Below are 21,739 nucleotides of genomic sequence, written 5' to 3'. Positions count from 1 at the left end.
TCAACATGGGATAACCAGGACTTACCGAATTTGAGTACTCTTCGCGGTTTATCAAAGAGCAGCTTGCTTGGGTTTGTTGCAAGCGGCGTGATTGGAGTGTGAGATGAAGACAAGAAGAATCTCTCTCTACACTTTGCGGTCCATGGTCATTTTTTTATAAGTTTTTGGATCATGGAGTGTGATGAAGACAAGAAGAATCTCTCTCTACACTTTGCGGTCCATGGTCGTCTTTTTATAAGTTTTTGAGCATGCCAGCCCCATGTTACACTCTTCGTTCAAGTCGAAAAATGCAATACGAGTTTGCCATGACGGTGTAACTGTATGCAGATGAAGTACACCACATATCGAGAGGTTTGCCAAGTGCAGGCGCTGTACTGCCTTTGGCCCTCACAAACTGAAACCGTCGAACTCGAGCGGCGAACCAATGGACAGAGTCGATGTTGTACAGGTTGATGGAGTGCCACTGGTGATACTTTGCTCAGAAGCCAAGGACGCATCGATTCGTGGCAATGCGTGCGCTGTTCTGTTCCTGGCAAATCCTGCAGCTCGACTGATGACGATATCGGCACATTGTGACTGTGCAAGTAAAAGCCCCTTCGTCTTGAGCTGAAAAGGAGCCGGCGCGCCGCCAGAGTCGACGAGTGGATCTTGTTGCTTAGAAATGCGTCGTCGTGTAAGAGGTATTTACTAGTTCTTGTGAGTCGAAAGGCGTGCGGCTGGACTACAATAGTTCCAAGCAATCCACTTCTTTTTTGGCGTTTGAAGGTATATAGCGGCATCAAGCGCCTCCTTGTGCAACTTTTCAAGCGTAGAACCCATCGCCCAACCATTGAACCGCAAACAAATTCCAGAAAAAAGGCATCACGCAAACATGTCGTACTCACTCTACATTGGAAACAAACGTTACTCCAGCTGGTCCATGCGGCCTTGGGTGCTGTTCAAGGCCGTCGGCGTCCCTTTCGAAGAGAAGCTGCAAATCTTCCAGCCAACGCCGCGCCAGCCCGACTTCCTCGCCTTTTCGCCCACGGCCAAGGTGCCGTGCCTGCACGACGCAACGACGGTCGTCTGGGACTCGCTCGCCATTTGCGAGTACGTAGGCGAGAGCCACCCCGGCGTGTGGCCGCGCGACCGCGCCGCCCGCGCCTTTGCCCGCAGCGCCGCCGCCGAGATGCACTCGGGCTTCCCCGCGATCCGCGACCAGTGCTCGATGAATGTCGCTCTGCGCATCGAGTTTGGTCCCGTGGGCGCCGACCTGCAAAAGGAGCTGGACCGCATGGCCGCATTGTTTAGTGAGGGGTTGGACAAGTTCGGCGGGCCGTGGATCGCGGGGCCGACGTTTTCCGTCGCCGATGCCTTTTTCGCGCCCATTGCGTCGCGCATCAAGACCTTTGGCCTGTCGATCCCGGGAAGGGCGGGCGAGTACATTGATCGTCTGTTTGAGCATCCAGCGGTGCAACAGTGGATTAAGGAGGGTATCGCGGAGCATTCGCGAGAGCCGTTCCACGAGGCAGACTGCGTTCGTGGACGCAAGATTTTACAAGATCTCGAACAATCGAACTGAAAAGGGGGAACACGTTAGCTTTGGTAAATAATTCGAGATTCATTAATACCGAGAGATAATGAGTGTAAAAGTTAGTCCACTTGCTTTGAAGTTCGTTCCTTCCACAATCATTCAGGGAGCCACAGTCACGAGGACGGACCAGGCTGGCAGCCCCCCGCCACTAACCAGCCCCTACAGCTTTGTTGTTCAACTGTTTGCAATCCGTCAACAAATCGAACACAGGACATCATCAAATTCATCCTACCGTTATAATGACCGGCGAAGGCACAGCTCGACGTCTCCGAGACATAACGTTTCATCTCATCGCGACACTCGTCATCGCAACACTCGGCCCGCTGCAGTTCGGTTTCCATCTGGTAAGCTTGTCCTACCGCCGTCCGACCCTCCCCCGGATCCACGAGACGGAGGCCAGCAAACTAATTCATTTCCCACCAACAGGCCGAGCTCAACGCACCCCAGGATGTCATTACCTGCAAGAAGAAGACCATTTCCTCCCTCGTGAAACTAGCCGCACACCGCGTCTTCGTCGCCTCTGGCCGCCAGGATGACGCCAGCAGCTGGGTGCCCGCCTGCATCCCCATGAACGAGGCCGCCTTTGCCTTTGTGTCCTCGGCCTTTACCGTTGGCGGTCTCCTCGGCGCCCTCAGCTCCGGCCAATTCGCCTCCAAACGCGGTCGCCTCCCTGCCATGCGTCTGACCGCCCTGCTCTTCGCCCTGGGCTCCCTTGTCGAGACCGTGGCCGGGAGCGTGGCCGTCTTTTCGCTCGGTCGCTTCCTCGCCGGCATCGGTGCGGGTGGTGCGACCGTCATTGTGCCGCTGTACATCAGTGAAATTGCCCCTCGTGACCAGAGAGGCCTGTTTGGTGTCATGACGCAAGTCTCGATCAATGTGGGCATCCTGACGGCGCAAGTCTTGGGGTACTTCTTCAGCCATGGCGGCGCGTGGAGGGTCATTCTTGGTGCTGCCGTCTGCATCGGTGTCGCGCAAGCAATTGGACTTCTGGCTGTTCCCGAGAGCCCTGCCTGGGTTGCTACCCACGGTGATGTTTCTCGTGCCAAGAAAATCTTGCAAAAGATCCGCGGGCACAAAGTCGACATTGAGGAGGAGACGACCGCATGGGGGGCTGTTGGCTCCTCTGGAGAGGCGCAGGGCTTGCTCTCGCAGTCGGAGGAAGGTATCGCTTCCACCGAGGAGGGTACTGTGCCGAAACATCTGGGGTTCCTCCAGGTAGTCAAGGATCCTTCGTACCGGCCAGCAATCGTCGCTGTGGTCGGGTCCATGTTTGTGCAACAATTTTGCGGAATCAACTCGATCATCATGTACTCTGTCTCGCTCTTACAGGACCTTCTACCCATCTCTTCGGTTCTTCTTACCATCCTGGTATCTGTTGTGAATCTGGCAATGACCGTTGCGTGCTCGCCACTACCGGACCGCATTGGACGCAAAACTTGCCTCATGATTTCTGTGATTGGCCAAGGATGCAGCTCCTTTGCCCTAGCCTTGTCGATCGTCTCTGGCTTCCAAATCCTCTCCGCATTTGCCGTTGTCTTCTTTGTGGCTTTTTTCGCCGTTGGTTTGGGTCCTGTACCCTTCATCCTTGCTTCGGAGCTGGTTGGCCAAGAAGCAGTTGGCGCGGCGCAAAGCTGGGCTCTCGCCGGAGCTTACGTCTCGACCTTTATCGTTGCTCAGTTCTTTCCCATGCTTAATACCGCGCTCAACGATGCCTTTGGTGGCCACGGCGGCTGGGTCTACTTTGTTTTCGCTGCCGTCGCTGCCGCTTCTGCCCTCTTCATCACTTGGAGAATTCCAGAGACCAAAGGCAAGAAGGATGTGGACGAGGTCTGGGGCCGCACTCGTCGTCTTGACTAAGCATCGGATTGAATTGATTATACAATAGCACTAGCAGGAATTGATTACGTTTTGTTTATGCAAACATGCGCCTACTCAGTATTGTTTGGTACAGCTGCAGCAGACCAGCCCGTACACCGTCAACGACGTAGACGGATTGGCCGCGCTCCTGCCCGTATACTTCGAGTGCAGCGTCTCGAATAATTCTCTCCAGCCCTGCCATACCACCGCAGCCCATGACGACACAGCGAATGTTGGAGGATTTCAGCAGACGAACGGTGGCCGCTTTGAGCCTGACGTTGACTTGCTCTGGCGACACCGTGTGGAAATCGCCTGCTGTCAATCCGCTGGAAAAGGTCCCGGCAAATCGGTCATTCGTCTGCCCAGCCGCCTGTCCCAAAAATGTGTTGACGCCGTCATTTAGATGTTTTTCCCAGAAGGGCCCTGTCGTGACAATACCCCATGTCTCATTTCCGCCTGTTACAATGACGGAAAGCGATGTGAGTATGCTAGCTTCAAAAATACCGGTTACGGTAGCAGTGGTGATTGAAGAGAGCTTCGACACAAGGGGATGGACGCTGAAGCATGCCACTAGAATAGCATCGTAACTATTGAGGTTCAGGGTACCGGACTGAATGTCTTTGAGTACAGCTTCGGTGCTGGCGTGTATTCCCTCAGTGTTGTTGATGCTGCTTGGAGCTGAGCTGGGGGCTGTATATGTGAAAATGCTGAATGTCTGAAAAATGCAAAAATATAAGAAAAAGGTTAAGAAAGCTTTGAGAAAAGAATGAACTAGTTCTCCGGGAAATCGGCAATACCTCGTGGAGCGTCATGTTGGAGACGGCCGCCTTCATCCCCTCCGTCATGGCTCCTGAGCTATTAGGGTTCAGGATGAGGGCCCTGAGCTTGGACGAGGTCGCCATGTTGAGAATTGGACTCTGAATGGAAATTCAAAAAATACTGCCCTTTTCTAAAAGATTTCCAAGATGGGCAGTAAATAGGGCACGCCCGGGTCAAAACATCTGCAACCCCCAAGAGCAGAGGACCAGTGACAGCGCCGGCCCGCGCCGGGCAGCTCCGGTGCTCCAGGCGACCTGCCACCGCGGGGGATTCACGTGACGCATTCAGCCACCACTGACGCTCACTCGACCCCACCATGCTTGCCCAGCTAGCCAACTCGAAGCTGTCAAGGCCGCTGCATCAAGACCACGTCACCTCGTGCAGCTCTCGTTTTATCTCTCTGTAATATTCTTGAGCTGTCGCAAACATGGCCAATCCTCCACCAATCGGTATGTCCGCGATCCGTCCCTCGCACGCCCGGCCTGACGTCGGAATGGCCTCCAAACCGAGTCTCGCGGTTGCTGACGTATAACCCCCTCCTTTCTAGTCCTCGACGGCGGCACCGGTTTCCTCAAGGTCGGCTACGCGGCGCAAAACTTCCCCGAGCACCAGTTCCCTTCCATCATCGGCCGGCCGATTCTGCGCTCGGAGGAAAAGACGGACAATGACATAGTAATCAAGGACATCATGTGCGGTGACGAGGCCGCGGCGGCCCGCAACATGCTGCAAATAAGCTATCCCATGGAGAATGGCATCGTCAAGAAGTGGGATGATATGCAGCACCTGTGGGACTATACATTCTACGAGAAGCTCCAGATCGACCCTAGCGGCCGGAAGATTCTACTCACAGAACCCCCGATGAACCCGCTCAAGAATCGAGAGCAAATGTGCGAAGTCATGTTTGACAGATATGGATTCGGCGGCGTCTATGTCGCTATCCAGGCCGTTCTGGCGCTTTACGCTCAGGGTGTGTATTGAATGCCTGCGTATGAGCTTCCACTGACAAATACCGCGCAGGTCTGAGCTCGGGCGTCGTTGTCGACTCTGGTGATGGCGTCACCCACATTGTGCCCGTATACGAATCCGTCGTGCTCAACCATCTTACGAAGCGACTCGACGTGGCTGGTCGCGACGTGACGCGCAACCTTATCAAACTACTTCTCCGCCGCGGCTACGCTCTGAACCGAACCGCCGATTTCGAGACTGTGCGTCAGATCAAAGAGAAGCTCTGCTACGTATCATATGATTTGGAGCTAGACAAGGCTCTCAGCGAGGATACGACGGTCCTGGTGGAAAATTACACACTCCCCGATGGGCGCGTCATCCGCGTAGGCAGCGAGCGATTCGAGGCGCCCGAGTGCCTCTTCCAGCCGCACCTGGTCGACAACGAGTCGCCCGGCCTGGGCGAATTTCTGTTCAATACCATTCAAGCTGCCGACGTGGATATCCGCGCGTCGCTGTTCAAAGCTATTGTTCTGTCGGGCGGCAGCAGCATGTACCCGGGGCTGCCGTCGCGCCTAGAGAAGGAGCTGAAGCAGCTGTGGCTCACGCGCGCACTGCAAGGCAACCCCGAGCGTCTGAGCAAGTTCAAGGTGCGCATAGAAGACCCTCCCAGGAGAAGACACATGGTGTTCCTGGGCGGTGCCGTCCTGGCCAATATCATGGCCGACAAGGAGAGCATGTGGGTAACAAAGGCGGAGTGGGATGAGCAAGGCCCTCGCGTGCTGGAGAAGCTAGGCCCGCGATAGGCAGCAATGGAAGGACGGCCACGTCAGCCAGATGAAGTGTAATGGTGCACCAATGGTGGCCCAGCACGTATGATTTTTAACTAGGCAAAAAAATATCTGGCATGAATTTAGTTTTCTTTCAAGGTTTCGTCCCAAGTTTGGTGGGTGTACTATTCATTGTTGTGGTGATGGAGTCCCTCTGTCTTAGTCATCGTATCTTAGAGACGGTCACTGCAGGTACCTGCCTACCTCCTACCTCACTAGGCACCAAAGGCTCTTCGTCTGTTGACAAACGCTTGGTTTACACAGCCGACTTCACGAAACTACACCCTGCCATAAGTACGAGCTCTTCTGCAGGCGCACACGCTGAACCACCCGGCTCTCGGCTTTTGCCCAATTGAACAGCGGAGGTCACCCAGCCGCTGCACGTCGGCCCGCCGCTCGCGCGCGAGCCTTGGTTGCCACTGCGCCAGCATTCGAACCTGAAGGACTCCACAGCAATCTCATCGCAGCACAGCTGTCCGGCGCCGCCGCGCCCCCCGGGGGGGAAGGGCTCCCCTATTCTGCAGCTTTTCGATCTCTTTTTTTTTTCGAGCATTCCGGCGATAATTCCGCAAACAGATTTAGCTTTTTGGTGAAATTGCTGAATTGATCTCATTGGTGGATGGGGGCGTGTTGAACCGAGCTTTTCCACTCCAAACCCCGGGCAAAGACCGTTTTGGTCTATCCCTTTTTATTCTTTTTTTATTTTTCGAATTTACCGGGGATCCTCGAGGACTAGCCGGACCCGGCTTCGTCGGAAAAAGGGTCCGTCCCTCGCTTACCCCCTCGGGATTTCTCCCCCCAAGACAGTCATGAGCCTGACGAATCCTCCTTCGGGGCCCGGTTCGGGCAGCGCCGGCGTTGGTAATAATAACGCGCGAACGCATCAATCGCTCAAGCGTGGCGTGCAGGCTGCTTTTGACGGTACGTATTTCGACCTTTTACATGCCCTCTTTTTTTTCTTGTCCCTCCCCGTCTTGCGCCGGTTTAAGTTTTGCTTTTCTATCTCTACCCCGCGGAAGGTCATCCTAGTCTGAATGCGCTTCTATTTCCGCGCGGGGACCCCCTTGTATATCGGGAAAGGACAAGCTCAGTCTGGGAAAACCTCTCTTCCCTTGAGCATCTCGACAAGTGTCAATGTCACTTGCAGTGCGGGATCGTATCCCGTCCTTGTGAGAAGAGCAGAGCTGCCTCGTATGGTGTCTCATACCCCCTCCTACCTTGGGCCGTCATAACCCCCCTACCGATTGCTGCTGCATCTTATTACACGTCCATCACACCTCGTTGCCCTTCTCAGTCGACTGAGCTGTCGGGTATCGGTGTCGGGAGTTTCTGCCATCTTGTTAGGTCTCGCTCAAGGCAAACCCACGGCCCGTCCAAGTTGACGTCGACGTCGACATCACCAAATACATATCCCAGACCCCTTGGACGACCTGAGAGGCCCTCGAGAAGCTTTCCATGCCGTTGAGATTACGGCCCAGTGCCGGGCACGAATCCCATCAGCAGCAACCCCAGCCCCAGAATCCCCAGCTGCAGCTGCGTAGCGGTAACACCCAGTGGAATCCGTCCGCTGCTGCTCCGCCCATGGCCTTTACCTCATCCTCCTCCCTCTCCTGGGGTTCGTCCTTTCTCGCACACACATCCACCCATCGCAGTCAGAACTACGCTCACAGACGAATTTCAGAAGGTATCGGCCGCTCGGGAGGATACCAGCCCAAGTTTCGCGTCACGGAGCGATATCGCATCGTTGGATTCATTAGCAGTGGTACCTATGGCCGCGTATACAAGGCTGTCAACCGCGCCAGCATCGTGACGAGCACAAATGGCACCACGGTGCCCGCGGGACACGAGGTGGCCATCAAAAAGTTCAAGCCCGACAAGGAAGGGGAGCAGATTAGTTATACAGGCATCTCCCAGAGCGCCATTCGAGAAATGAGCCTCTGTAGCGAGCTGAACCACGCCAACGTCATTCGCCTGATCGAGATTATCCTCGAAGACAAATGCATCTTCATGGTCTTTGACTACGCCGAGCACGACTTGCTCCAAATCATTCACCATCATACACAACAACCACGCCACCCTATCCCACCCGCGACGGTCAAGAGCATCATGTTTCAGCTGCTCAACGGCTGCCACTACCTGCACACAAACTGGGTACTTCACCGCGACTTGAAGCCGGCTAATATCATGGTCAGCTCATCTGGCGGTGTCAAGATTGGGGACCTGGGGTTGGCCCGCCGCTTCGACAAGCCTCTGCACTCCCTCTTCAGCGGAGATAAGGTCGTCGTGACCATCTGGTACCGCGCTCCGGAGCTGATCCTGGGATCCTACCACTACACGCCGGCCATTGACATGTGGGCTATCGGCTGCATCTTTGCCGAGCTGCTCTCACTGCGCCCCATCTTCAAGGGCGAGGAGGCCAAGATGGACAGCAAGAAGACGGTGCCGTTTCAGCGCAACCAGATGATGAAGATTATGGAAATCATGGGCGCCCCGACTAAGGACAAGTGGCCGCTGCTCACCTCGATGCCCGAGTACCAGCAGCTTACGGCGCTGCAGACCAGCATGGCCGCGCACCAGGGCCGCCACGCCCACGGCGTGCCCCTCGCATCCAACCTCGAAAAGTGGTACCACAACACAATCTCCAACGCGCCCAGCAGCACCAACACGTCGTCGGGCGCCTCGACCTCGCTCAGCTCCCTCGGCCAGGAGGGCTACCGCCTGCTGTCGGGCCTCCTCGAGTACGACCCCGTCCGCCGCCTCACGGCCGCCCAGGCCCTCCAGCTTCCCTTTTTCAGCACCGGCGACAAGGTCACGGCCAATGCATTCGAGGGGCTCAAGGTCGACTACCCGCACCGCCGCGTCAGCCAGGACGACAACGACATTCGCACCAGCAGCCAGCCGGGCACCAAGCGCAGCGGTCTTGGCGACGACTCGCTGCTGCGGCCTTTGAAGCGAGTTAAGGACTGATGTATAATAGTATGCGTTTTCTTGCGGCCGCGGGTACTGGGGCGTGGTTGGTTTTTTTGTCGACTGAGGTGGGCGTTGGGTGAGGGTTTGTCCGAGCCATTCATTAGTGGCATGATTATATTTGGGAAGCATTGGTATTTGTCACTTTGGGTCACGGTTAGTCTTTAATAGAAGCGGGTGTTTGGTAAAGTGTACAGTTAGAATACATGGGGTACCATTCGCGGCTCAGCAAGCCGCCAACAAGTTATTACAGCGTTGTTGCGTCTTGAAAATGAGCCATCATCGACTGGCATCTTTCTTCCATCATTGACTGGCGTCTTTCTTCCATCATCGACTGGCATCTTTTCTTGGTAGGAATAAACATGGTGAATTTGATATAAAATAGCTGTACAAAATACATGAGCCCAATATGAAAACCCGGCACGACTCTCGGCCCGCCGCAGATGGCGTCGTCGCCGTCCTCCTTCGACTCGTTGGAATTAGTTTGTTGTAATTACAGTGGTATCATGTCTTGTTTTGTTGTTTTTTGGCGGGCTGGTGCTGAGAAGAAAAAAAAGTCGACGCGCGGGGTTTGGTGTACATGGTATAATGGTTATTTCGAATCTCGCCTCCCAAATCATTTGCCCTTTTCTTGTCCAATCTCTGTGCTGCGCCGGCACTCCTCTTCTCCGCGTGACCAGCAGAGCGTATATATGGGCTGCGTCTTGTGTGGCAGAAGTGCTTTGGTGTGTTTTGTTTTGCTAGTCCTTGAGCTGCGCAATTTGTATCTGCTGGAGTTGCTGCTTCTGTGGCCAAGGCTTGGCATTTTCCATCGTCCAGGGCGGTACGTGCGAGCCAGTCATGGCGCATGAAATATTGGAGAATATCGTTGGCACGCAAAGGAAAGAGGGTGGTGGTGGTTGAAATTCGTCGGCATTTACTTTTTGGCGGCGGTGGGAGGAGCCTTGACGTTGTTGGAGAGCCAGGCAAGACCCTCGAGCAGGCCCTCGCCAGTGGTGGCGCAGCTCGGGACAACGTACCAGACCTTGTCCTTGAGCTTGGAGAGCTGGAGAGCCTCGGTGACTTCCTGAGGTTTCATGGCTGTGGGAGCGGTTAGTGTCGCTCCATCAAGGGTCTGCAGTTTGCACCAGGGCGCGTTGCTAACCTTCTTTCAGGTCCTGCTTGTTGGCAAAGACGAGCAGTAGACTGTCCTTCATTTCACGATCATTGATGATGCGGTGAAGCTCCTGGCGAGCCTCGTCTATACGGGCGCGGTCGGAGGAGTCAATGACGAAGATTAGACCCTGGGTGCCTGCATTGACAATCAAGTTAGTCAGACGCAGCGGCGCGGACATGATTGCGCGCGTGATCTCTGCGCGCGTAAACATGGCAGTCGGAGGCACGTACCGCTAAAATAATGACGCCACAAGGGACGGATCTTGTCCTGACCGCCAACGTCCCAGACGTTGAACTTGACATTCTTGTAGGTGACTGTCTCGACGTTGAAGCCGACAGTGGGAATGGTGGTGACATCCTGGCCGAGCTTGAGCTTGTAGAGAATGGTGGTCTTGCCGGCGGCGTCGAGACCGAGCATGAGCAGGCGCATTTCCTTGGATCCGAAGATCTTGCCCATCACCTTGGAGATTTGGCCACCCATGGTTGCGGAATTGGTGCGCAAAGGTGAAGCGCGGCTTTCGAGGCGGGAGACGTGGCGATTTATAGAATCGAGGTCAAGTCGGCTTTGTCGCGGTACGGTTGTTGTCTGCTTGGTCTTGCGCAAAAGACCGACGTTAGCAACAGGTGGGATGGAGAGCAGTGTCGCTAGATGTAATGGAGATGAAAGGGGACCATGGAGCGGTCGCAAGAAACGATTTTTTTTTTCTTCGATACGACAGGTCGTCAACAAAATCAGAACAAGCGACCCCGGGCAGAAAGCGGGCAGGTAGCGAGGGGCAATACGGTCAATGAAGCGAGACAGGTGGTGGAAACGGGGGCTTGGCTAGCGACGTCAAGAGGCGCGTGTGACTGGCGTCGCGGCCGTATAGATAAGGGGATATGTAGATGGATATCAGGGGGCGCAAGCCAGACGTAGCGCCAGGAACACTGATGGTACGCACCTAGAAGGGAAAAAAAAAAGTGAGGTCGTGAATTGGCAGCCAAATTGATGCAGGAATTAAAAAATAAAAAATTGCCAACAACGTCTGGGGAGGGGGCACAGAACGCTGGGCAAAGGAAATGACGAAATTAGATGGGGGACCACGATGGTCAGGTGGGCGGAATGGAGGGAGGGGAGGGCAGTCGCAGCTTTCGCTGCTTGTAACTAGTTGCAGGTACACACCGGTAATGAGAGTGTGGGACAAAGCGGCGATACCAGCCCGACACTGACGGGAGCAAAGAGTTGCCAGAGTTGGGCAAAAAGGCAAAAAAGTAAAAGAATGACGCTTGGACATGCCACTTTCCATAATATCGAGATTGGCCATTTTCCTTTTCGACGCCAAAAAAAAAGTAAAAAGCCCACCCCGTTGATTATCTGGTTCCCGTCATGCCGCTCCTCAGGGGCTCTTTCAACATCACAGACCCCTCTCCGGCAAAGGCGCCCCACTTGCGCCAGGTACCAAAAAAGCCACTGAAATGACCCAACTCCAGAGAAACCTTCTGAAACCTGCTACTTTCGATCGGGGCCCGCTCAGGCCATCTCTGCGCCCGGATTACCTAAGCCCTATAACCTTACCTAGTACACAACATGTTCATAAAAACCTACCTACCTGCCATGTAACATATGGGACAATATAACGCTAACCCCGACTTCCGCGACCGTCATCTTGCTTCTTGCATTGCACGTGGAGAGATTGTTGGAAACACAAGAGGGGTGATTGCCATGGCCTCCTTCTTCTATCTGATTGAAAAACTAACCCCCAAAAAATCACCATGTAGCTCCCACCACGGTCCGCATCCAACACTTCGCTACAGGAGCCGTACTCGTCGTCGCCCTTTTGAAAAGCCCTGTTTCTTAGTGGTCTTGGTCCCCTTCATTCGAAAAAATCCGCAGGGCAAGCCTGGCCGACCCTCTCGAGCTTCTCCGTGGCCTTTCGCTTCTTCGGATTCGCTTCCTGTTCGGGTGGCGGCACCTCGGTGGGTGCCTGCCTGTTCTTGACAAGTATCTGCCGTGTCGGTCATCGTCTCATCATCATGTACAAGATTCAATTGAGGCCATTTCTCTACCCACCTCTGAATCTCATCCGATAAACAGAAAAGGTCATCGATGGCAGCCTCGATGGCGGGGATTCGTAGGCTCGACCTGTATGGTTCGTCGGCATCATCGCCCAATCTCGCTGTAAACATCTTAGCGCGAGGAACCTTATTTTGGATTGGGCTTGTAATCATCTTACCGCTTGCGATTTGGTTTGCTATATTGTAGAGGAAGGCAAGCATCCTATTGCTGACGTGCTTGTGATGAGATAGGCGCGCGTCGAGACAGTCTCCTCCATCTCGCAACACTCCAGTCAGCCTTCCCCATCGAAAAAGCCGAGATTCTTGTTCCATGATGGCTTCGACACCGGTTTTCCAATCATGGTCAAAGTCTAAGCAATCCTCAAAGGCCTTAAAGCAGGTAGAGGTGGCCTCGTAGAGCGGCCGCGGCGAGTCGGGAACCGGCCCGTCGACCGGCATCAGTTGCCGTTGCGAATAGCTCATCTTGGGAATAACGCTGAGAGTCTCAAATTTGAACAAGGTTTAATTTTTTTCGCTGTCAGTGTTGGGCTTGAGGATTCGGAAATGCCATTGACAATTGGCCTGATGCTGCCTATTATGTACACAAAGCAAGGAGGAGTCGTTCAGTGCCAACAAAGAGAAGAGTGTTGTACAGACTAAGGGGCATATAAGGCCACCCGTTCACACAAAGTTGTGATCCACGCGCCTTTTTTTCGGGGCGTCTAGTTCCCGATTCCTTCTCTCACCCAATAGTTCGCATTGTGGGCCGCTTCTTCTCTTCCCGCCATCGTCTCGCGACAGCCGCGTCACACTCTGCTGTAGCAACTCCTTCATCAGCTTCACATCCATATGTGTTTCAGCAAGAGAACGACTAGTGGGTTTTCAGATGACATACGGGGACACAGGCATTGGTCTTTGTTGTGTTGTGCCAACTATAGCGGGCGAGTCACATAGCTTTTGCTTCCTACTCATACTATGACACTTTGTGTGTTGCCGCCAACTCGGTTCGGCGAGTCACAGAGCTTTTGCTTCCTTTCATCCCCGGTGAGACTTTGTGTATTGCCGCCAACTATAGCCGGCGAGTCACCTAGCTTTTGCTTCCTACTCACCTCAATTTGTGGGTTGCGTCGAGTCCAGGTTGTGCAGGCGTCGGCCACTCTCATCTTCGCCGGGTTGATAGCTACTCAGCGTTGGCGTTTCCGGTTCCGATGCGCTCCACGTGCTGGACAATCACACCAAACCGAGCTCCATGCTGCGCAGAAAATCGTATTACAATAGTCCATTATACTCATATACCGTAAAACATGCCGGGGTACTGTTACCATAACGCCGCAATAGAGTGGTCCCAATTTCGTCGTCGAGCGCGCCAGTCGCACTCATTCGAGCTTCCTCCCTGTGCATCACACCGGTCATGCCCGATACTCAATCACAAAGCGTCGCTCAACCTGTTGCAGAGTCGTCGAGTCATTTTCGCCCTCAAACTTGAGATTTACCTTGCCCGCACCATCCATGCTGTGCACCTCGGCCTTATAAAACGTCGTCGTGTTTGGGTACAGCGCCAGCACAACCTGGCTCTTCTTCCAGTCCTCCAGCGTGCTGGCCTGGCTCTCTGGCGTAATGGCAATCATGTTGCTCGCGCTCGACCTGTACTCCTTTTGCTTGCTGTGGTCGTCTGGCTCGATATCGAGCACTTTGTACCGGCGGTTCTTTCCGTCGCCAATCACCTGCGCCACCTCGCCCATGATCCAGTCGGCCATGCCTTCTGTCGGGTTGGCCTTGGGCTTGAAGGCCACGGCATCGCCCTTGACAAAGACGACCTTGGACTTGTTGGCCGAGCCGGGCGGCTCGACGCTCTCTGCCTTGGGCGGTATGCTATCCCGTTCGCGGTCGCGGTCCTTGTTCCGCTCGCTCTGTTTTCTCGGGCCGGCCATGGGACTCGGAACGGGCGAGTCGCCGGCGGCGTCAAAGTCGTAGAGAGAGGAAGTCGGTGCGCTGTCCCTGGCAGCTCTTTTGCTCGGACCGGCAGCCGCCGCCTCGGACTGCTCTTTAGCGACGACGACGGCGCGCAAAATCTTCAGTTGCTCCGTGACGTTTTTAAGGGCCGTAATGTTGGCCTCGGAGAACTTGACGCCGGACCGGCAGAGATTCTCCATCCTCTTGAGCGACTCGTTGGGGATCTTGTTGGGGTCCATGGCGCCAACCTGCTTGTCCAGACCGACGAGCTCTTTTAGGCTGTCGTTTTCGGCATTGATGCCATTGATAATCTCGCCCAAGTGACCTTTGCAAGAGTCCCATATTTGTGCCTCTTCGCCATGCGAGCCGCCGTTGTTGCGACTCGATCCGCGTCCGCTGCGGTTTCGTTGTGACATGTCGTTTCGTACGCCCGGGAGTGGCTGATGGTAATAAGGTCCTAAGTTTTCTCTCAGGTGGTTGATTTCGTTATTGGGGCGCTGATTTCGCCTGTTAGTCATTACTATGAGTACTCTGCAAACAGAGATTTTTTGGTAAGATAAAAAGGCAAGAAAAAGGGATTGGTTCCAAAAGTTGGCAATGAATAGTTGTAGTGGCAAAAGGCCGTCTCACGAAACGCGCAAACAAACCCGCGAGGGAGCGCACACCAATTTTATTGTGATCGGTCTTGACTTACATTGAAGGCGGCGTCTGCCGACCAGGTTCGTATTTCGCGGCTCGGGCAACGCGGTGAACTGTCCTGCTTTCTGCGACCGGGTTCCTGCGTATGCGGCACGCGTTTGCGCTGCAATGAAGCGCCAGGTGCGACTCGAAGAAGCAGCCAAGCGGTTGCTCGATGCTACCAGGTGTGAGGGTCTAGCGCATGCGACGTCTCTCGATGGCCAGACGGACGCGCGGGACGAGGTTGTCGCGGAGAGGTGCAAGAGGTGCAGGAGCGACGAGGGTGGAAGCGCGGATGCTGGTGGCGGGGGCAAGACCAGCTACTTTCCCGTTATCCGTTCGATCGGCGTTGGCGGCAATTGCAGGGAGACTCGTTAAGGTTTGGCTGGCTCGATGGGTGCTGTTTTGGCTGGTTGCTTTGGCTGATGGGTGTGTGGGTTGGAATTGGCGCTTTGCGACGCTGGCACGCGCCGACTACTGACGTAACTAACTACCTAAATAATGGCTTCTCTCTTGTGCGGTACCGAGAGGCGCGGTGGAGACAAACGCGACTCTGTCTTTATTCAATTCCATATCAAATATTACTCGCTCTCCAGTAGAAAATCAGTTCGCTGGCGAAAAGAAGCTTCATTATTCGCTAGTTTTGAGGCGTTTCTTTGGCACGCACGACTCGGGCTGTTGTCTCGAACTTCTCTCCAAAACCTCCCTTTCCCATTCGAACATTGTCTGTCTGTAGCAATGGACTTCCCAATGGTCTTTTCCCCTTGCAATCCCGTGTCCAATATGCAGTGGCTGTACTTGGGCTTCTCAAGGTTCTCGTCACGTCACACGGCATCCATTGATTGCGCTTGCTGTTGCTACCCTGAACCGCGGTGTCCTTCGCGACATCCCGCGATACCAATGAGTAGTGACTGATGACTCCCCAGACAGCAGTGACCAAAAAGCTGCCAGCATTTGCTGCCGAATATATCCGAGAAATCCGAGTTTTGGAACTTGTGGTGTTGGGGGCGGCTTTGACAGGTAAGCAAGTTGGCAAGGTCGCACCGCAGCAGCCAAGACACTGCACTCCTCAGCCGGGTAAAGCCAACGACAGAGCTGAAAAGTATATCGTTACAGAGCTGAAATAGTATTGATAATGCTTTTGTATAGTTGCAATAGGGCCCCTACGTCGAAATTCCCGAAATAGCAATGACAAGTTCAGCCTCAACCAGCGAGCCAGCGACCAACGCATTCAGGATGGAGGACAGAGCCGTTCTCACCGCGACTTCTATTGACCCCCTCCAGTTATATACACTGGAGCTTCTCTGGCTGCTAGAAGTATTGGAGAGAAAAACTGGGACTGCTAATAATACACTGTGACCAGAGTAGTTGGTGCCAATCTCCAGCGAGGACCCTTCGCCAACGACGTCTGTGGTAGGTTGCCAGACGGGGTTTGTAGCTACGGCACACAAATATACCAGTTAGTCACTTGCACAAATATCTCACATATAAGCAGCGAGTTGGCGTCCTTAGCTGCATAGTCGTCGAGTTTACTGTCGGCCGCACCAACCTTGGGGCAGCCTACCCTCTGCGTCACCACGAGCCCGACACAGGCCATCCATGTGTGAAGGTCTGTGTTTTTGCATCTACATGTTACCTGTTACTTAACAGGCGCTTGAATTACTTACTTTATTCCATCTGCAGGTCTGAGAACCCGCGTGCAATGGTGTCGAACATCAGCCAAAGATGCGTATCGCGCCCGATGGCAGCCCATTTCCAGGGGTTATACCCGACCGCTCTCCCGTATTATTGCTCCCACGCAATATATATGCAGTCAGAAGAGCCACAGTGCCAGCACTCTATTCCATGCACCCGTGACTTTCCGCTTCACACCCAGAGCTACGCAGTCACTTCAGAGCATTGAAGATAAGACGAACGAAACCGCCAATCAGTCGTCGTAGCTTTGGTCACCCATATCTTGGGCGTTTCTTTACCGTAGCAGCACACCACTTTCAAGCTTCTCTAAGTGTTGAGACAGGCATGAAAACGCCACGGCTGAGAAGTCGAAGCAGGCGCAAAACCCCGCATCGGTTGGCCAGCCGAGGGTACAAAGAGAAATCGGGCAGGCTGGGCGCTGCAAAATATCACGCAATCCAGGCGAGTTCCGTCGCACATTCACATGACAAGCAGCACTTTTTACTTTGTGATCTTCAGGCAAACCTGTCAAAACCCGGCATCGGTCATTGCGCGAGGCCTCGACCGCGCAGCCATCCACCAGACTCGCTGGCTCTCGCATACGGGTAGACTGCACACCCATTCGCTCTGTTTTTTTGCTCACGCCTGGATCACATCCGAGACACGACGATTGATTGATGGTCTTGCCAATCACAAACTCCTGTGGCGAGTTTGGTGGCTTTGTCACGTAACGCCAGTTGCTCGTCCAAGAGTTGTCATGTTTCGATGCTCGATTCGCAAAACACCTGGATTGAGAAAACGTATGATGATGATGAAACTCATCCGAGGCTTTTACGGCAGTTGTCTTTTTTCTCCTAAAAAATAAGCTTACTTCCGGCTCCGATAATGCGAACGACATGAAATATGGGACAGCAACCTCGGACGGTAGGTACTTGCACACGTTTTGTGGCCTGGGGTACAAACATAATGAATAAATGCATTTTCTCTATTACCGATTACAAACGAGCAGACAAATTGTCGTCTCGAGTCCGAATCCGGAATGTTTGCTCCAATGCTTGTCCGCCTACTCCTGCTTGTCCGCCTACTCCCGACGACAACAAAACTTTCTTTCTTGTCCCCGCCCAGCTCTCGTAGCCCTACAAGGCGCTGCAAGCAGCTCAATTTCCGCCTCCATAAACGCCTTTTCCGATGCTCTTGTTCGGTGATTAACACACTCGGTGAATTGCGAACCATGTTCCCAGAAGGCGACAGTACAGCCGAAGATGGCTGGTCGCCCGCACCGCGACCCCCCCCGCCCTCCGTTGCCCATGCCAAACAACTCCGGCCTGCCACTTCCAAAAGCCCGCATAACTACCATGTAATCAATCTTCTGCATCCGCTTACACGAGTTGCCAGAGTACACCGGTACGCCGTCTTGGCGACGCCTTCCAAGGTGGGTGTCAGGCTTGGGCCGACCCTTCGGCCGAGCCAGTACACCCAGTACCGTGTTTTCTGTGGCCAGCAAAAACAGCCACCGGATCCTTGGCTTTTTTTTCCAATATTGACGGCTTGGCGTACATTATGACTCGGTTGCCGAAAAAATCAGATGTTTCCCCTCCGCGCGACGCCCAACTGCATGTTGGCTACCGCAGCCTTGGCGGTCCTCTTGTTGTGGAGTTTTGGGGCTTGTTAACCTTGTATCGGATCTTATCAGATGATCTCTCTCCAATCAGCTCGCTTCAGCCGTGCGGATACCACTTAATTCGTTATGAAAGACCCACAGTGCAGACAGGCTCCGGAGTACGGTTCGGAAGGCACCGACCCATCGGCGACTTCGGCGTTTTGTGCCAGCACTTATATAAAGACAACCTCTGTCAACCACATTCTGTTTTTTTTTCCGTGTGTGTTTGGATCAGATTGTAAGCCTCCTCAAAGCTTGTACCACCATTCAAACTTCGTCTCAAAGAAAATGCACTTCAAGCTTGGACTCCTCGCCGCAGCGGCCACGCTGTGTAGTGCCGCGTTCCGCGATGGCTGTGCTGACGCACCCTGGAACTCGAACACGGACTACTTCCTCAACAAGTTTGACAACGACGCCAACTTGCCCTTTTACCCTAAGTACAACAAGACCTACGTCACCATCAAGAACCGCCAGCGGAGATTTGTCGTGCTGCACTGCTCCAAGGAAGCGCCTCCGAGGTCCGTTGTAGGCGAGGAAGCCCTGATCATCCAGGTTCCCGTCAAAAACGTCGCGGCTCTCGATGGTTTCTCCCAAAACATGATTGAGGTACGCTCTTCACCCTTGACCACCAAAACCATGCTGACCCCAGAATGAAGATGCTGGGCCTGTCCACGTCCATCCGACGCACTGGTGTCTACGCCGACGTGACGAGCTCGTGCGTCCGCGGCAACATGATGGACAAGATCACGTATGACGACGACAACTGGGACAAGGCCGAGGCCGTCGACGTCACATTCTACGGCGACACCAAGGACTCGGACAACAAAAAGGTTCTCGTCTACAACATTGGCAACTACGCTCCCTTGACCCAGCTCGGCTACATCAAGTTCTTCTCCATGTTCTTCGGCCTCGAGGAGCTGGGCACCAAGCTGTACGACGAAATCGCCACCAGCTACCGCTGCGCCGCCGCCAACGTCCAGGAGGCCCTGCTGTCGGGCGCCTACCCCAAGGGCGCCTACGTGTCCCCGATCCGCAAGGAGGGCGACAAGCTGACCGTCTTCCAGAGCCCGTGGTGGAGCACCATCCTGTCCGACGCCGGCTCGCGCCTCGTCAACGTCTCGGCCGACGGTGAGACCACGGGCCAGGGCAACCCCACGACGGCGCAGCAAGTCTCCATCAGCGCCATCACCGCCGACGGCGCCTTCGCCAAGAACAGCTGGGCCATCATCGACACCACCCAGTACGACCAGCTGCCCGGCAAGCAGGCGCCCAAGGAGAACCCCAAGGCCGTGCGCGTCACGGCCGACACGTACGCGACCCGCTCGGGCGTCTCCAAGAACATCTACGCCGTCGCGAACAAGAACGTCTACCTCACGGACAAGGCTTCCAACCGCAACATGCGCCACAGTGAGCCCATCCCCTGTCAGCGCAGCTCCTCTTCGCGCACTATGCTAACAATCTTCGCTCTACAGACTTCTTTGACCGCGGCAGTGCTCGCCCCGATCTCGTCATCCGGGACATGATTGCCATGCTCTCGCCGACCATGAACCCCAAGTACACGACCCAGTTCATCCGCCCCGTCACCAAGCCCGACGACGAGATTGCTCTCCGCCGCTACTCCAACACGTGCGCCGTCAAGGGCAAGGAGATTGAGACGCTCAACCTCACGTCCTGCGCCGTGCCCGGCTGGGTGCAGGGCTTCAACTCCTCTGGCATCACCCCCAACGCCTACGGCCGCGCCGACGACCAGCAGTCCCTCGCCACCATGTCCACCAGCAAGGGCCTGAGCGGCGGCGAAAAGGCCGGCATCGCAGTCGGCTCTGTTGTCGGCTTCCTTCTAATCGCCGCGGGTGTCCTCTTTGGCGGCTGGAAGTGGCGCCGTGCCGCGGCCGCCAAGAAGAAGCAGCAGCAGGAGATGAACCAGGTTGAGAAGGGCTCTGTCACGAGCGAGTAAGACGTCGAGGTTTTTGACAGTGTGAAAAATTGGATTGTGGCATGCTTGCTTGAAATGTTTTATGAGATAGTGACGCGCGACGTTTTCCGAGACTATCGGATCCTTTGATACGTTTTTCTATTTACTACACAAGGTACTTAGCGATACAATTAAAAATGTTCTGAAGTCAAGATTGTTTTTAAGTATTTGGAGGTTCACAATAAAACGTACATTTACTACATACAAAGTACTTGGCGATACAATAAAACATGTTCTAAAGTCAAGATTGTTCATAAAAGCACTTGGAGTTGTTCACCATAAACGTCGCTCGATCATTCGTAAACGTCTTCCGAGGCGGCATGTACCTGCCTGCCATGTTCAACGTATACATCAACATCGTCTGAGGAGTAAAAATTGTATTTGTACCCAAGTATACTAAGATTCTTTCTACCGTTAGCTGCTCGATTCCATGGTGCAAATAACACGCTATTTTTCCTTTTGTCAAAACAGCACCTTGATGCTGTAGCAGCCAGGCCGGGGCGACGGTGAAACGCTGGAGCACAATCCGTTCAGAGTCACCAAAGCAGAGAATGTTTTCCAACACAACATGTGTCGCACATTATTCGACGCAGTTTGCCTCCAAAATGGTTTGAGACGCGGGCTTTGTCCTACGGTCCAACCATTACGCGATGAACGAGTTGGCCAAGTCCTACCGTGGCTCCTTTCCTTGTGATGCTCTGTCGTGTTATTGAGAAGTAGTTGAAAACACTGATGTAACCTGTATTTTCTGCTTTTGACTATGAGGCTTTGGAGCAAACACTGCAGCTCACGTGTGTGCGTGCGACTTGGCAAGCACACGGCTGGCTTGCACGCCGGCAACGCGCATGCCCTTGGTCTGCAGGACTTTCCGTAACAGACTTCTCTAGGAAAAATGCAGTAGGGACATTTGCACTGGCTCGTGATTAGCCGTGAAAAGCAAGAAAGTATCAGCACTAGGTCTGGGCTTTGTACAGGTTGTTGCGGGTGGCGGCTGTCTGCCCAATGGCGTGGCGAAAGTTGCTTGCTGCGCGCCGTGCCGACCTCGGTAGCGGTCTGTGCCGATGTTGCTCAGAAAACGGCCTGCATGCTGCTCAAACATTACCGAATGCAGCTTATTGCAGGATGTAGTCATGCAGCTGAATACGGGTTATCATATTGTTTGATGACACCAATAGACTTGCAGGCGTCGTGTTACGTTGGTGTGAGCCAATATGGTAAGCGAGTAGTAAGATAACGAGGACGCATTGAACGCGTTGGACCAGACGACTATTGCTACAACTTGGCGCTCCCATTAGAATTGATTGTCGCTCTATCCATAAACCGAGTCGTTGACTGAATTATCCAAGACAGAATATTGAGCCTGGCACTTACACAGGACGCAACGAGGTCAGCCCAGCAGCATGCTAGTAGCTACCTACAGCGTACAGTACCACCTACGAAACGAGAAAAACAAACCTATACGAGATTTAGTGTTTGCTCTCTCTTCTTTTTTGCCTGTGCAACAACGTACCGTGGACTGTACCACCATGATTTGCAAGACGTACCTGAGACGTTGGGCAGCGCACCACTGATCGCCCCCTGCATCCACTAAATCATAACCACCAACTGCGCTATAACTATAAAGC

General features: G+C 54.0%; 9 protein-coding genes across 9 annotated transcripts; 5 read left to right on the top strand and 4 right to left on the bottom strand.

The window, feature by feature from the left end:
• Positions 1–871: 871 nt before the first annotated feature.
• On the top strand, positions 872–1,561 carry CCM_09672 (glutathione S-transferase-like protein; the record flags this gene model as incomplete). Its single annotated transcript, XM_006674805.1, has 1 exon — positions 872–1,561. The coding sequence occupies one exon, from the start codon at positions 872–874 to the stop codon at positions 1,559–1,561; it is 690 nt and encodes a 229-aa protein (XP_006674868.1).
• Positions 1,562–1,812: 251 nt separating this feature from the next.
• On the top strand, positions 1,813–3,430 carry CCM_09671 (MFS glucose transporter, putative; the record flags this gene model as incomplete). Its single annotated transcript, XM_006674804.1, has 2 exons — positions 1,813–1,917; positions 2,000–3,430. 2 exons carry the CDS (start codon positions 1,813–1,815, stop codon positions 3,428–3,430), a joined length of 1,536 nt encoding a protein of 511 aa, XP_006674867.1.
• A 55-nt stretch (positions 3,431–3,485) lies between these two features.
• CCM_09670 (uncharacterized protein) lies at positions 3,486–4,332 on the bottom strand (the record flags this gene model as incomplete). The annotated part of the gene is made up of 2 exons (XM_006674803.1): positions 3,486–4,145; positions 4,228–4,332. 2 exons carry the CDS (start codon positions 4,330–4,332, stop codon positions 3,486–3,488), a joined length of 765 nt encoding a protein of 254 aa, XP_006674866.1.
• A 344-nt stretch (positions 4,333–4,676) lies between these two features.
• Positions 4,677–5,997, top strand: CCM_09669 (actin-related protein 2; the record flags this gene model as incomplete). Its single annotated transcript, XM_006674802.1, has 3 exons — positions 4,677–4,698; positions 4,797–5,216; positions 5,267–5,997. The coding sequence occupies 3 exons, from the start codon at positions 4,677–4,679 to the stop codon at positions 5,995–5,997; spliced, it is 1,173 nt and encodes a 390-aa protein (XP_006674865.1).
• Positions 5,998–7,476: 1,479 nt separating this feature from the next.
• CCM_09668 (Serine/threonine-protein kinase domain) lies at positions 7,477–8,988 on the top strand (the record flags this gene model as incomplete). Its single annotated transcript, XM_006674801.1, has 2 exons — positions 7,477–7,636; positions 7,703–8,988. The coding sequence occupies 2 exons, from the start codon at positions 7,477–7,479 to the stop codon at positions 8,986–8,988; spliced, it is 1,446 nt and encodes a 481-aa protein (XP_006674864.1).
• A 504-nt stretch (positions 8,989–9,492) lies between these two features.
• Positions 9,493–10,624, bottom strand: CCM_09667 (ADP-ribosylation factor 6; the record flags this gene model as incomplete). Its single annotated transcript, XM_006674800.1, has 4 exons — positions 9,493–9,685; positions 9,909–10,068; positions 10,133–10,279; positions 10,375–10,624. 4 exons carry the CDS (start codon positions 10,622–10,624, stop codon positions 9,493–9,495), a joined length of 750 nt encoding a protein of 249 aa, XP_006674863.1.
• Positions 10,625–11,996: 1,372 nt separating this feature from the next.
• CCM_09666 (uncharacterized protein) lies at positions 11,997–12,660 on the bottom strand (the record flags this gene model as incomplete). The annotated part of the gene is made up of 2 exons (XM_006674799.1): positions 11,997–12,111; positions 12,194–12,660. The coding sequence occupies 2 exons, from the start codon at positions 12,658–12,660 to the stop codon at positions 11,997–11,999; spliced, it is 582 nt and encodes a 193-aa protein (XP_006674862.1).
• A 926-nt stretch (positions 12,661–13,586) lies between these two features.
• On the bottom strand, positions 13,587–14,546 carry CCM_09665 (SAGA complex subunit Sgf29; the record flags this gene model as incomplete). The annotated part of the gene is made up of 1 exon (XM_006674798.1): positions 13,587–14,546. The coding sequence occupies one exon, from the start codon at positions 14,544–14,546 to the stop codon at positions 13,587–13,589; it is 960 nt and encodes a 319-aa protein (XP_006674861.1).
• A 2,975-nt stretch (positions 14,547–17,521) lies between these two features.
• On the top strand, positions 17,522–20,096 carry CCM_09664 (uncharacterized protein; the record flags this gene model as incomplete). The annotated part of the gene is made up of 5 exons (XM_006674797.1): positions 17,522–17,839; positions 17,878–18,158; positions 18,250–18,748; positions 18,799–19,549; positions 19,615–20,096. 5 exons carry the CDS (start codon positions 17,522–17,524, stop codon positions 20,094–20,096), a joined length of 2,331 nt encoding a protein of 776 aa, XP_006674860.1.
• Between the last annotated feature and the right edge of the window lie 1,643 nt (positions 20,097–21,739).

Source organism: Cordyceps militaris (assembly GCF_000225605.1).
Source record: "Cordyceps militaris CM01 unplaced genomic scaffold CCM_S00010, whole genome shotgun sequence".
Taxonomy (NCBI): Eukaryota; Fungi; Ascomycota; class Sordariomycetes; order Hypocreales; family Cordycipitaceae; genus Cordyceps; species Cordyceps militaris.
The sequence above is the reverse complement of the archived record's forward strand: the minus strand, read 5'-3'. Positions and strand labels throughout refer to the sequence as shown.